This window comes from Arachis hypogaea, chromosome 11, assembly GCF_003086295.3.
Source record: "Arachis hypogaea cultivar Tifrunner chromosome 11, arahy.Tifrunner.gnm2.J5K5, whole genome shotgun sequence".
In the NCBI taxonomy this organism is placed as follows: domain Eukaryota; kingdom Viridiplantae; phylum Streptophyta; class Magnoliopsida; order Fabales; family Fabaceae; genus Arachis; species Arachis hypogaea.
The window spans coordinates 5,566,572-5,581,530 of NC_092046.1; the positions used below are offsets into that span (position 1 = coordinate 5,566,572).

At 32.0% G+C, this 14,959-nt stretch overlaps 1 protein-coding gene across 1 annotated transcript; it reads right to left on the reverse strand.

Annotated features, from left to right (window-relative positions):
* Positions 1–1,274: 1,274 nt before the first annotated feature.
* Positions 1,275–2,666, reverse strand: LOC112720871 (uncharacterized). The gene is made up of 3 exons (XM_025771959.1): positions 2,522–2,666; positions 2,120–2,337; positions 1,275–2,072 (listed from the first exon to the last, which is right to left on the reverse strand). Exons 1-3 carry the CDS (start codon positions 2,664–2,666, stop codon positions 1,275–1,277), a joined length of 1,161 nt encoding a protein of 386 aa, XP_025627744.1.
* Positions 2,667–14,959: the final 12,293 nt, after the last annotated feature.

Sequence of the window (14,959 nt, forward strand, 5' to 3'; positions counted from 1 at the left end):
ATTAGTTATTCATTAGGGTTGTTTAGGGTGTTAGTTGACGGCCTCATGTAGTTGGGTTAAAATTAGTAAGTTTATAAACTGATTAAGAAGTAAGGTAGACAATTAGTAGGTTTAAATATGTTTTTTAAGAATTTAGTTAATGTGAAAGAAACTGAGTTTAGTATAATTTTATTTTACTAGAGTGTGGTTAGATGGAGCAGTAGTTATTGGGCTACGAGGATACGCTTTACAGATTGGATCAGGTTGAGCACATTGCTGGCAGACTTGATCGAGTGGTATACTTTTATTACTGTTGTTTATTGTATTGTAATTAATAAACAGTAAATTTGTTATTTTATGTGTTCACCATCTTTTTTTTTTTCGTGTGGTAGGCACCTCGGATCTTGCGCACCAGACGGAATTTGATAAGATAGCCGTCGGAGCATATTAGGCCATATCTCAAACGAATCGGGTTTGAGTATGTGGCGTATATGGTTGAGTTCGAGCACGACTGGCCATTGGCCTCGGCGTTGATAGAGAGGTGGAGGCCTAAGTCCCACACGTTTCATCTACCATGTGGGGAGATGACTATCACCCTGCAGGACGTGGCCCATCAGTTGGGACTCAGGATCGACGGTGATCTTGTTAGCGGATGCATAGTTGGTTAGGAGCAGCACCATCAGAGATGGTCCATTGAGGACTTCTGCCAGCAGCTACTGGGTGCTGTTCCTGGCCCAGATGACAGACAGTCATAGATCAAGTGGACTGTGAAGCTCACATGGTTCCACAACACGATATGCAGAGAGCTGGAGCAGGACGCCACTGAGGAGCACTTGTTGAGGTACACGAGAGGGTATATCATGCAGTTGATTGGGGGTATCCTATTCCCAGATGCATCTGACTTTTGGGTGCATATCTGGTGGCTCCCCCTCCTAGAGGACCTTGGCACATGTGGCGGGTTATCATGGGACTCGGCTGTGCTGGCATGGCTGTACCGCCAGATGTACCGTGCCACGAAGCATGGTCAGTGCAATTTGGGTGGTTGCGTCAGCTTGTTGCTGTCCTGGGCCTATCACCATATTCCGCTATTATGGCCCGATGGATTTGCAAGTCCTATGCGTGTGACGGACTTGATGACACAAGCCGCACCTCTTCTCCCTGTTATGCTCAACGTCATCCATGTTGTTACGAATCCTGGAGCTGACGGGGCGACCTCTCTTGACTCTCATCATTCGTGGGTTGGGCTGAATACGGGGCCCGTCATAGGATGACCAATCTTCCTCGTGACTTATGGGTCAAAATTCTGATCTATAAACATTAAAGACCGACTCCATGCGATACACAGGATGTACAAACCGCTTCCAATCTAGTCTTGCATGAGAGCAAGCTGCAAAGACGTGACGGCAAGGAAGATGAAGAGCCTGAAAATACCCACAGTCACATTTACCCTCATCAAGTAGCACTTGGTAATTCTGTTGTCTGGACCCAGGCACGGCTGCTAACTCTTCAACCGTGAAGTTAATCCTCGACAGATCAAACTGGTAAACATTCATAGTGTTGACGTGCTTCGAGTTGAATTCAATGGCCTTCATAAACGTCTGTGAGAATTCAGCACCGACTTGAAGTTGGGCAAGGGCCTCTGAACCCTTCCTGCCAAAAAGTTCACCCAAATGGAAATAACTTGACTTAACAAGAGCCGTGATTGGCAAATTACGAGAACCTTTCATGACAGCGTTAATGAACTCGAAGATATTTGTCGTCATGTGACTAAATCGACGACCTTCATCTGCATACTGCACCCACTGTAACCGAGACATTTCTTCAAGCCAATTTGTGATTGCTACATTTTCGCCCCTCAAACGGCAAAAATAATGAGCGAACTCACGCTGCGACTTCGAATACGCTGCGTTAATCATAATCTTCTTCAACTCCTTGTTTTTGAAGTAAGTAATGAAGTTTGCAACGATGTGTCTTGTACAAAAGGCTTGGAAGGCATGAGGTGGTTTCCATAAACTTCCCTTAGCATTCAGCGCACCATCAATTGATTTGTGTCTGTCTGAAATCACTAAGACGCCGGGTTGTGGTGTCACATGCTGCCGCATATACGAAAGAAAGAACGACCAAGCCTCCTTCGTCTCACCCTCAACAATGGCAAAATGTTTGCATTGTCATATTGAGCAATGGCCATTAGCAACGTCCCACCATATTTACCATATAAGTGGGTGCCATCGATGAAAATAAGTGACTTGCAATGCTTGAAAGCCTCAACACACGGTGAAAACGTCCAAAAAACCCGATGAAACATGACAGTGTCGGTTGAACCAGGCCAAAGCTGTGTCACAAGTTGTACCCAAGTACCTAAAGACACATCAACAATTAGCACAAATAAATGGTGACTTCTTGTATAGAAAATAACCACAATGAAATTAATCTTACCGAGTAAGTACATATGCATAGCGAATAACCAATGAGGAAGCTCGTTGTAGGACTCCTCCCAATCGCTATATATTTTAGCAACGACTTTCTGTTTTGCAAGTCAAACCTTTTCTATAGGACGCCTTGTAACCGAAGTTACTCTCCACACCTCCTTGCAGAAACCTGATGCTGATTGTTGGATCTGCTTTAACCATTGCGAAAATGTGTTGGGCAATCACCTTCGAATCCAACCTACGATGGTCTTGTTCCATCGATGTTTGCATGTAAGTATGAGTACCAGTGTATCTCCTAACCTCCTATTTTTCTTACTTTCGACGATATTATATGAGAATGCTCCAAGAACAACCGGGCCCAAACTGGATACATTGTACATTATACTTCAACTGGTCACTCTCCACTATTTTATACTCCGCGTCCTTTCTGATGTTGTACCTCTTAACTGCCAACATGACTTCTTCCTTGTTCTGAAATTGTTGTCCAACCTCGAACTCATTGCTTGGATCCTCTTCGGGGCCTCTCTGGGAAAACGACCAATCCAAAGTCATTGCATCGAGATTCAACCTGGAGAAGTGATCCGGCCGGTCATATGGTCGATAAATCACAGGCTATGTCAGAGCAATTTGTGTGTCACCATAGTAGTTCATCTCTTCTTCCTCGTCTCCATCATCAGAAATTTATGTTGGTTCATCATCAGCATCGTCTCCGTCATTAGGGTTAACTTCATACTGATCCATCATCGGATCCCTAATAGCAGAACCCTCATGACTTTCAACATCATCATCCATCATGTTAGCATTATGAACTTCAATATTAGACCCATCTTGACTACCTTTAGGTGGCATATTTAGATCGATCATCGTCCTTTTAATATTTCGTATAACAGCTCCACTCAACAGACTATCGTTGATGGTATCTGCAGATGATCCTCGGCCACCCAACCCAACTCAACAGACTATCGTTGACTCCGGTATCATATAGATAATTATCGGTTGGCCAGATCTAAAAACGATAGAACATTCTTCATCTTATACTATTTCACCATCATAATGAATGGATAACAATGGATTCATTGGCATTGTAGAGAAAAAAAAATGTCTAGAATGAGAACGAAGGTAGAAAATGAAATTGTGGTTTTGAGCTCCGTTCTCCATCAGACATGCTTTTATTTTAGAAACTCAACCTAGAGTTTGTTGGGAGTATGACGAATTTGTCCTTAATGCAAAGAAAAAAAATCGTATTCTAAAAATTAAAGTTTAAAAATTTTGTTTGAAAATTTAATTATTTTTTTATTTTATTTTTAAAAAAAAAATCCTTAGTTACTAATATAAAAATCTAACGGTTTAAACGTATTCTTGTCATTAGTTTCTCGTAATTAAAATCTGTTTGATAAACATTTTATTTTCTATAAATAGCTTATTAAAACTAACTTTTGAAACATAACATTTTAAATATTATAATATTTATATTTATATTTAATAAATTAAATTAAATTTATTTTTTAATAAACATAAATAACAATATTTATGTCTAGTAAAATAAATTTAAAAACGTTAAAAAATTATAATAAATATAAATATGAAAATACATTTGAATATTTATTAATATATATAAAATATTAAATTATTTAATTTGGTAAATACAAACTAACTTTATAAAATATTTTAATTTTTCAAAACTGTAAGATACAAGCACTTCTCAAAATTTTTTTTATTAAACTAACACTTAATTATTCCTCTTGCTTGTCTTTTCCAAACTTTCTATCTTATTATTGTTAGAAAATTATTTGATTTCCTAACTTATTTGTGCGCAATACATATATTAATTATAATAATAAATTATACTATTTTAAATTAAATGACTTATATAATGATGATCTCATTTATTGTTTTAAATGCTAATTGAATAAGTCATTATTACTTTTGATTTGGAATTAAATGAGAATAAAACCAGATATTATCTTTTGTTCCTTAGATAATTATCTTTTTGGATTTTAGATATATTATCTTTTGGGCTTTAGATACTATTTTATTTGGGCTTAAGGGTTTAATGGGTGCCATGCTCAAATATAAATAGACCTTCAAGGTTTCGGTCCCCAATATATCAAATCCGCTTTTGTTACTCTTTCCCCATCAAAAGATTTGCAGTTCAGCCACCTAGGAATACAGAAGGCTTTGGTTGAGGAAGATTGAAATAACCACAAGATCCAAAATCTTCCGGTCGTATGATTTATGTTTATGAATTCAGGTACGCTTCCGCATTCGAGTATGATATATATTTTTGATGATTCAATATGGATGATCTGGGTTAATAAAATTATTTATTCCAACAAGTGGTATCAGAGCCATTCATAATTTGATCATCGAAAATATTTAGTTTTATTTTCTATTAAATCAATATATGGATCGATGTATATATGTTACTCCTTACATTATGATACTGGATATATAAAAATATACACATGAATGTAGGGTTAACTACCAAAAATGCCCCCGAATTATTCAAACGCTGACAAAAATGCACTCGAATTTTATTATCGACAAAAATGCCTTCAAATAATTTAAAAACATAACAACAATACCCAACAGTAAATATATATTTTCAAAAAATACCTTAAAGATTGAATTTTGATATAATTTTTTGCAAGCATGATTATAAAAATAAGATATTATTATACATAAAAATTGGTGATTTTTCGTTAAGTATATATTTTTTTATAATTTCTTTTGTTAACAACTAATAATACTTTTAAAAAATCACAAAACAATATATACATAACAAAAAATCACCAAATTTTAAGAATAATAATATCTTATTTTTATAATAATGTTTGCAAAAAATTATATCAAAATTCAATCTCTAATGTATTTTTTGAGAAATACATATTTAATGTTAGTTTTTTTTGCAAGATTATCTTACATTAAATATGTATTTCTCAAAAAATATATTAGAGATCGAATTTTGATGTAATTTTTTGCAAGCATGATTAAAAAAATAAGATATTATTATCCTTAAAATTTGGTGATTTTTCGTTGAGTATATATTTTTTTTGTAATTTTTTTGTTAACAACTAATAATATTTTTAAAAAATCACAAAAAAATATATACTTAGAAAAAAATCACCAAATTTTAAGAATAATAATATTTAATTTTTTTAATTATATTTGTAAAAAATCACATCAAAATTCAATCTCTAAGGTATTTTTTGAAAATATATATTTACTATTGGATATTGTTGTTGTATTTTTAAATTATTTAAAAATATTTTTATCGATAATAAAATTCGAGCGTATTTTTGTCACTGTGCGTGTATGTATATATATATATATATATATATGAATCTAGTACTGTTCCGATCCACAAGGCATATTATTGTGGCCATTTGGATTGCTTTCAGAGTTAGCCGTCTATATATATATGCATCATTAATTTGTTCGATTACATACATATATATTATTGTGTGCTTGTTACGGTGAAATATAAGCATGCTTTGGTTGCTTTATTTGTATAGGTATAAATTGATACTCATAAAATTAATGATTTTTTTAAAAAAAATATTAATAGAGTATTATTCAATTATAATGTTTGATTTTAATTTTAACGGATAAAGAATTTTTGGCTCATAAATTTGTTTTACTATTATAACTATGTTTTTTTTTTTAAGGTCTGAAAAGATACTATTAAGATTTAATTCCTTATACGGTTTAAGAAATTTTTTATATTGTTACATAAAGAAACTAGTAACAATTTAGATTATTATACCCATCTATTTTATAAAGATTTGGTTTTAGAATAAATTGATTGAACATTATGCTGCCAAAGTAGCCTCTTTTGTAAAAATTAATTTATTCAAAACATAAGGAATATGACGATATATAATTCATGCGAATATTGGTCAGCCCAAAGGAAGGTCTATATTTTGCCGAATTATATACACATATTGATAGTAAATACATGTTTGGGTAACTAATTAAGAATAAAGTAATGCTTATTATTTATGCGAACAATAATCGGCCCAAAGGAAGTTTATTGTTTGGCCAAATAATAAGCATTGCACACTTTTGTTTATTTTCTATTAATTATGCGGTCAATAATCAGCTCAAAGGAAGGTTATTGTTTGGCCAATTGATAGAAAATATATGCGGTAATAAATAGGTTGCGAAGTTTAAGTTTCCATGTGCGCATTAAGTCTGTCCAAAGAAAGGCTTAATGTGTGACAAGAATTTCGACAATATTTGATTACTGCAATGAGAGTATCACTTACAGTTAATTTTCTATCCAAAGATTGAAAATTAATGTTGTTCTAGATATCTCAATATGGACTTTTCCCCATTATTTAACTAATATTTACTGCATGTTCCTTTTGTTCTGATTCAGAAACTATGGCTTCAACTACCAATGTTTCTGCACAAATTAGCAGTATTCCTATGTTGAATGGTTCAAACTTTAAAGTTTGGAAGGATACCGTGGAAATTGTCCTCGGTTGTATGGATCTAGATATAGCTCTTCAAGAGGAGAAACCCATTTTCACTCCGAAAAATCTCAATGAGGTTAAAATAGAGAAGTGGGAGAGATCCAATCGAATGAGCATTATGATCATGAAACGCTCAATTCCTGAGACGTTTCGGGGCTCAATTACTGAGGATAAAGATGCTAAACAGTTGCTGAAAGATATTGAAAAATTCTTTACTAAGAATGAAAAGGCAGAGGCAAGTAGCCTTTTGTGCAAACTTGTCTCCATGAGGTATAAAGGTAAAGGGAACATAAGGGAGTACATTATGGAAATGTCTCATCTTGTTTCAAAATTGAAAGCACTAAAGTTAGAGTTGTCTGAAGATTTACTCGTGTATTTTATTTTGATTTCCCTTCTTGCACACTTTGGAAAATTCAAAGTGAGTTATAACACTCTGAAGGACACTTGGTCCTTAAATGAGCTTATATCTCACTGTGTGCAAGAAGAAGAGAGGCTACAGCAAGATAAGACTGAAAGTGCTCATATGGCTTCATCTTCTCAGTATAAAAGAAAGCATGATACTACTGCGGATGTGCCTTCTCAGCAGAAAAAGACTAAGAAACAGGATCAAGTTTCAACCTGTTTCTTCTGTAAGAAGGTGGGACACATGAAGAAGGATTGTACCAAATATGCCACTTGGCATGTAAAGAAGGGTATAATTCTTACTTTCGTTTGTTCTGAGGCTAGTTTAAGTTATGCACCTATTGATACTTGGTGGGTAGATTCTGTTACTACTACTCATGTAAGTGTTATTATGCAGGGTTTCCTGTGGAACCGACCGCCAAGTGATGCTGAAAGATACATCTATGTGGCAAACAGCAATATAGTTGCAATCGAAGCTATAGGAACTTTCAGATTATGTTCCATGAGTGAATTTTACTTAGATTTACTAGAGACATTTTATGTACCGTCATTTAGACGAAATTTGGTTTCTGTTTCTCGTTTGGACAAATCAGGTTATTTTGTTCGTTCGGAGACAATAAAGTCAGTCTCTTATAATTCGAATAATATTTGCTCTGGTCATTTGGTGGATAATCTATATAGGCTTGACTTAAATTCCTATAATAATGAAATACTACAAACGGGTACAAAACAAAAACTAAATGAGAATTCGGCATCATTATGACACAAACGCCTAGGTTACATCTCTAAACAGAGAATTCAGAGGCTCGTGTCGGATGAAATTCTTGGACCCCTAAATTTGGCGGACTTTGAAGTCTGTATTGAGTGCATAAAGGGAAAAAGAACAAACGAAAGGAAATTAGGTGCCGAGAGAGCCAAAGATGTCCTAGAACTGATACATACCGATATATGTGGCCCATTCCCTATTGTCTCTTGGAATGGACAACGGTACTTTATTACGTTCATAGATGATTACTCTCGTTACAGGTATCTATATTTAATTCATGAAAAGTCCCAAGCCTTGGATGTTTTCAAGTCTTTCAAAACTGAAGTTGAACTTCAACTTGGAAAGAAAATTAAAGCTGTCAAATCTGATCGTGGTGGTGAATACTATGGAAGATATGATGGTTCAGGTGAGCAACGTCTCGGGCCTTTTGCTCTTTTCCTAGAGGAGTATGGTATTGTTCCGCAATACACCATGCCAGGCAAACCTAGCATGAATGGTGTTGCAGAGCGAAGGAACCGAACTCTTAAAGACATGGTGAGAAGTATGATTAGTCATTCTTCTTTGCCTAAATCACTCTGGGGAGAAGCCTTAAAGACCGCAGTGTACATCCTTAATAGGGTGCCAAGCAAAGCAGTTAACAAAATCCCATATGAAATTTGGACTGGAAAAAGGCCCAGTATAAAGCATTTGTATATTTGGGGATGTCCAGTTGAGGCGCGACCTTATAGGCCGCATGAAAGAAAATTGGACTCAAGGACAATTAGTTGCTACTTTATTGGTTACGTTAAGCGTTCACGGGGGTACAAGTTTTACAATCCTGCATCAAGGTCTATTTTGAGACGGAAAATGCGAGATTTCTTGAGGATGTTGAGCTTGGGGGGAAGGAAATATTAGGAATGTTGCTTTTGATGAGGATTCTATAACTGACAATGATCAGGACCTTGTGCCTATTATTGTTCAAGATACAGTTATAGTACAAGAGCACAATGAGAATCCTACTGTAAATCCAGCTACAGTACAAGAGAACAATTAGAATATTGTTGTTGCTCAAGATACTGCTACAGTACAGGAAAATAATGAGAATCCTCCTCAACCGCAACCCATACAGCAAGCTCAACAACCTCAAGAAGTGTCATTAAGGAGATCCAATAGAAAAAGGAGAAAATCCATATATGGCCTCAAACAAGCTTCCCATTAATGGTATCACAAGTTTAATTAAGTCATTACCTCATGGTTTTGAGGTAAATATTATAGATGAATGTGTATACCGCAAGTTCAGTGGGAGTAAATACATCCTTTTGGTCTTACATGTTGATGACATTCTACTTGCCAGTAGCAATATAGGTTTGTTGCATGAAACTAAGAAATTTCCATCGAACAAATTCGAAATGAAAGATCTTGGTGATGCCTCTTTTGTATTAGGAATCGAGATACTAAGAGACTGCTCTCAAGGTATTCTTGGATTGTCACAAAAGAACTATATCAAAAAGATTTTAAGTAGATATGTCATAGAAAGTTGTAGACTAATGGACACACCCGTAGTTAAAGGAGACAAGTTTAGTCTCAAGCAATGCCCCAAAATAATCTTAAGAAGACAACAATGCATGATAAACCTTATGTATCAACACTAGGGAATTTAATGTATGCTCAACTCTACATACATCCCGATATATTATTTATAGTGGGAGTGTTGGGTAGATACTTGAGCAATTTGGATATGGATCATTGGATAGCTGTTAAACGCGTAATGCGTTGTTTAAAGAGAACAAAGAATTACATGCTTATTTATCGGAGATCAGAAAATTTGGAGATCATTAGGTACTCTGATTCTGATTTCATGGCATATGGTTGCGAAACTTTGTCACTAAGCTTCATATAGTAGATGACATTGAAAGGCCATTAAAGATATTTTGTGACAATAAGTCAGCAGTACTATTCTCCAATAACAATAAGAGCTTGACAAAATCGAAGCATACAGACATTAAGTTCTTAGTTGTCAAGGAGAAAGTTTAAGAAAAACAAATTTTCATAAGACATATAGGAACAGAGTATATGCTAGCAGACCCATTACCAAGGGATTGACCCCTAAAGTTTTTCATGAGCACACTGCTCGGATGGGTGTCAATATTTGTGATGCCTTGGTTTAGTGGGAGTTTATGCTATATGTCCTATGACAGATATTGAGTTATTTTTCTGCAGAATTAAGTTGATGGTTTATTTCATGTTATGTGAAATGTTCATTTTGCAATATTTGTATTGTGTTTGATCTCAATAAAGTTGGACCAGCTGGAAATAGACATGCATGAGATCACTTAGCATGTAATTTCCATATTACTCATCCAAATTTGATCTATGTCGTTAAGTATATTAGGATGGTGATTGGCGTGGTTTAGTCACGGCATTTAATGTGATAAAAGTTGCGGTAGTTCCATATCTAATGTATGAGACGGACCAGATTGTTAAAGTAATGAGAGAAATAGCATTCAGATGCGCGCATAAAGTTTATAAAGATGTGATTATGTCAAGAAATAATATATGTATAGCCCAAGTGGGAGATTGTTAGAAAATTATTTGATTTCCTTACTTATTTGTGGGCAATACATATATTAATTATAATCACAAATTATGCGATTTCAAATTAAATGACTTATATAATGATGATCTCATTTATTGTTTTAAATGCTAATTGAATAAGTCATTATTACTTTTGATTTGGAATTAAATGAGAATAAAACCAGATATTATCTTTTGTTCCTTAGATAATTATCTTTTTGGATTTTAGATATATTATCTTTTGGGTTTTAGATACTATTTTATTTGGGTTTAAGGGTTTAATGGGTGCCATGCTCAAATATAAATAGACCTTCAGGGTTTCGGTCCCCAATATACCAAAGCCGTCTTTGTTACTATTTTCCCATCAAAAGAGTTGCAGTTCAGCCACCTAGGAATACAGAAGGCTTTGGTTGAGGAAGATCGAAAGAACCACAAGATCCAAAATCTTCTGGTCGTATGATTTATGTTTATGAATTCAGGTACGTTTCCGCATTCGAGTATGATATATATTTTTGATGATTCAATACGGATGATTTGGGTTAATAAAATTATTTATTCCAACAATTATTATTATTGAAATCAAATATTATAATTGCAAGTTACTGTACCTTCCTACCATAAAAAAATACATTTTAAGAATTAGTAAAACTATGTGGTCAAATATTGTACTGATTAAGTCCCAACCAAATTATATAGCATATTTTTTTTCGTGTTTTTTCTTCAACAACGTTATCGTGGTTATCGTCTCTCCTCTTATTTGATTTTGTTATAGATGAGAATATAATACAAGAAGAGTTGCAAGTATCGTTGAACTAGTTATCAAGAAGTGTGTGCAACTTTCTTGTTAAAACAGAGGATATAACTAATATATATCACTTGTATCATTACCATTTCAGGCATGCAATAATACAACTCTGCATAATTTCATTTTTCACGTACAATTTTTCTCTTCATACACAAAATTTTATCAGATTTCTTCTCTTTTTTTGTTTGAGAACAAAAATTTTAATACACAGTACAAAAATATAAATGCACAACATAAAATTTTTTAAAGAACCCTAAGTTCATAACATTAACACCGAAACCAATTTTGATGCATGCACAGAAATTAAATTTTGATGTATCGCACAAAAACTTTGAAGAATCACAAATTTAAAATATTGAATTACCCAATTAATAAAATATATTTGTGTAAAAAATTTATATATTATGTATAAAATTTTTTTATGTTATATCGATAAATTATGTGCTATATGCAAAATTTTCTGTATTATGTACTTTAACAAAAAAATTTATACTAAAAAAACGTGAAAAAAAAAAGTGTAATGCATCATGCATGGGCACATTTTTTTTTTTTTAGATTTGTGCCAATTTTATTAGTTTTTGTTACAAAAATATTGTTAAATGTATCATCACTGTCTAAGAATTCTTCAGCCACTTTATCCAGGATTGCAAAATAATATGTCTAATATTATTATTAGTAGTAGCAGCAGCAGAAATAGTGAAGCTTTTATTAAAAATTGCAAAATATTATACTCAAATAAATGATCAGTTTGAATTAATTTTTAAAAAAGATATTTAATTTTTTTATTTTTTTAATAGACAAAAATTATTTTATATTTGGATAGACTTTTTAAAAAAAAATTTTAAGTATTAAAAATGTCTTGTTTTTGTTTTTTTTTTAAAATAAAGTATTGTTAATTTTTAAAAAAATAAATAATTTGTTTTTTCAATAAAAATATTTTTTTAAAAGACATATGTAAATAAATTTTAAATTAAATAAAAATATTTTATTTTAAAAAAAATACTTTTTTAACTCAAAAAAAATCAATTCAAACCAACACAAAATATTAAATGTGAAAGATGAAGATGAACTTGACCAAGTTGAAGATGAAGACTTTGATGGGGCCACAGAACTATTAAACTTGTCTTCAAGAATGTTGTTCATCTTTTTTAAGATTCCCACACTCTTTGCCTTTCGTTGGTAGGATCAGACTTAACGAAAGAAATTTAGATCTTTTAAATTTTGAATTTTTATTTTAAAGGATAAAGTGTGATTTTTAATGATTTTTTTTTATATATTTTTTTAGTTTCATCTATAAAATAATAAATGATAAAAAATCACACTTTACTCTTTAAAGTAAAATTTAAATTTTAAAAGATTCAAATCCAAATGAAAGAGAGATTGGATTTGGTAATTAGAGGTCGAGTAGGTTGGTGAAGGCATTTTAAGAAAATTGAAAAAAAAAAGTAAAATTTTATTTCGACTCTTAATTATTTTGCTAATTTTTGTTTTGTCTCTCATTGATTAGAAAATAACATTATGGTCTTTAACGATTAATTTTGTTAAACATTCTACTCTTTTTGTTATTGTCTCCATCTAGAGCTAACAAATTTTATCTACATATCACGTTAGTTGATGACGTGTCAAAGAATCATTTTAAGAAATAAAACGTCTCTTGTCGTATTAGCAATACGCTACAATAAAATATGACAATTAAGTTCTTAAAAATTTTTTAGGAGATATTTAAACTCCTAACTAATTTAAATATATACATATAAACCCAAAATAAATAATGAAGTAGAACAAATATTCCTAAATTTCAACATGCCATTGTATTTACTGCATTGGTTGTTGGTCTTGGTTGACGAAAACCTCAGTTCCTTGCTTTCATTCTCTTTCTTTTTCTCTGCAAAGTCCTATGAGTACAGTAAAAACTACCTCATCCTGTCAATCATTTTCTTTTTAATCTCCAATACAAATTTTATTTTCCACTTTATAATATCTATCCATTAGTGTTGTGAATGTGATCTTGTTAGATTTTAAATCTTTCTCACTCATCTCATTCACAAGTTTTCTAACTTTTTCGAATCCCAAATCTTATAAAGGCCATTAATCTTCGTATTGTACATAATCAAGTTCGGCCTAATGCCTTGATTGATCATTACCTAAAAATTCTTTCAGACCAAATTAATTTTTCGTATTTGCATTGTCCATTAATTAAAGTAATAAAAATAATACCATTTGAGACCAACCTTTCTTGAACATACTATCAAAAAAGAAGCAAAAAACTATAGCTACTATCAATCAATGCCAACAATTAGTACAGTAGCACGTATAATTTGTTAAAATTTAGAGGTCATTATAGATTTATATTTAAATTAGTTAAAAATTTAAGTGTCTTTTAAAATTTTTTTAGGATGTTTAATTATCTTATTTTATTATAGTATATTGTTAACATAGTAGGAGGTATTTTATCTTTTGAAATAATTTTTTAATATATTATTAGTTAAACGTGACATGTAGGTAAAATTCGTTAATTTTAGACAAAAATAATAATAAAATAAGTAAAATATCTAATGAGTTAATTGTTAAGAATTATAATATTATTTTTTAATCGATGAGACACAGAAAGAGAGTTAACGAAATAATTAAAAGTCAGAATGAGATATTAGATAGAAGTGATATAAGTAATATCAAGAGGGACATTATTCTCATCCACAACATAAACCACAATCCATATAATCACATTCACATATATCATTATATATCACAAACCATTTAATACTTGTCATATCACAATAATAAACACAAGGACCCAATTTCATGGCCACTTTAAGTGTCTTATAACAATAATCAAAGTCTTCTAAAAAAATAAGCAAAACGTTTAGCAAAAATTTCAAATGCATCTATATTATTTTAATTAGTTAAAGGTAAAATATATTAGGACAAGTATAAGATAAGATAAAATAAAATTATTTTGAGAAAAGAATAAGATAAGAATGTGATAAGAGATAATCAAAATTAAATAAGACAATAAATAAATAAATAATTAAAAATAAATTAATAATGCAATAATAAAATTAGAATGTAAAAATATTATTAAATATGTTGAATTCTATTTTATTTTGGAGAGAAATTGGAGGAACAAAAAAAAATAATATGTCCTTCTAAATAATTTGAGTTTTTCTTAGGTTCTTGGTTAATAATGTTTCAACACCTAGATCTGCTTCCAAACATATTCGTCAAAGCATATGGCATTCATTGAATTAGGAATGGGTTTTGTACTGTTTAAGATAAAGTATTTAAGTGAAGCCAAGCAGAAAATGACGCCATTTTCACGTGAAATTATTATGAAGAGTTGGTATAATTGGTTATTAGATTTGAGGCTATTATCTCTCCATATCCATAAACCCATACCTCTTTAAGTGAACTCAGTGCTTCTCACTATTACATCTACATTCTCCTATTAACTTCTTGGATTAATTTCTACTTACAAGTGGTTTAACTCATCCATTAAACGCATTGTTTATGTTACGTGTCTTTTTAACAGAATTTTAAATCAATTCAA

Bases quoted from the DNA above. Each gene is read 5' to 3' on its own strand.
- LOC112720871 (XM_025771959.1), bottom strand. From the start codon at position 2,666: ATGGAACAAGACCATCGTAGGTTGGATTCGAAGGTGATTGCCCAACAC. The intron at 2,338-2,521 runs GTTTGACTTGCA...ATGTGTCTTTAG, and splicing joins CAAGGCGTCCTATAGAAAAG to GTACTTGGGTACAACTTGTG. The intron at 2,073-2,119 runs GTGAGACGAAGG...TATATGCGGCAG, and splicing joins ACATTTTGCCATTGTTGAGG to CATGTGACACCACAACCCGG.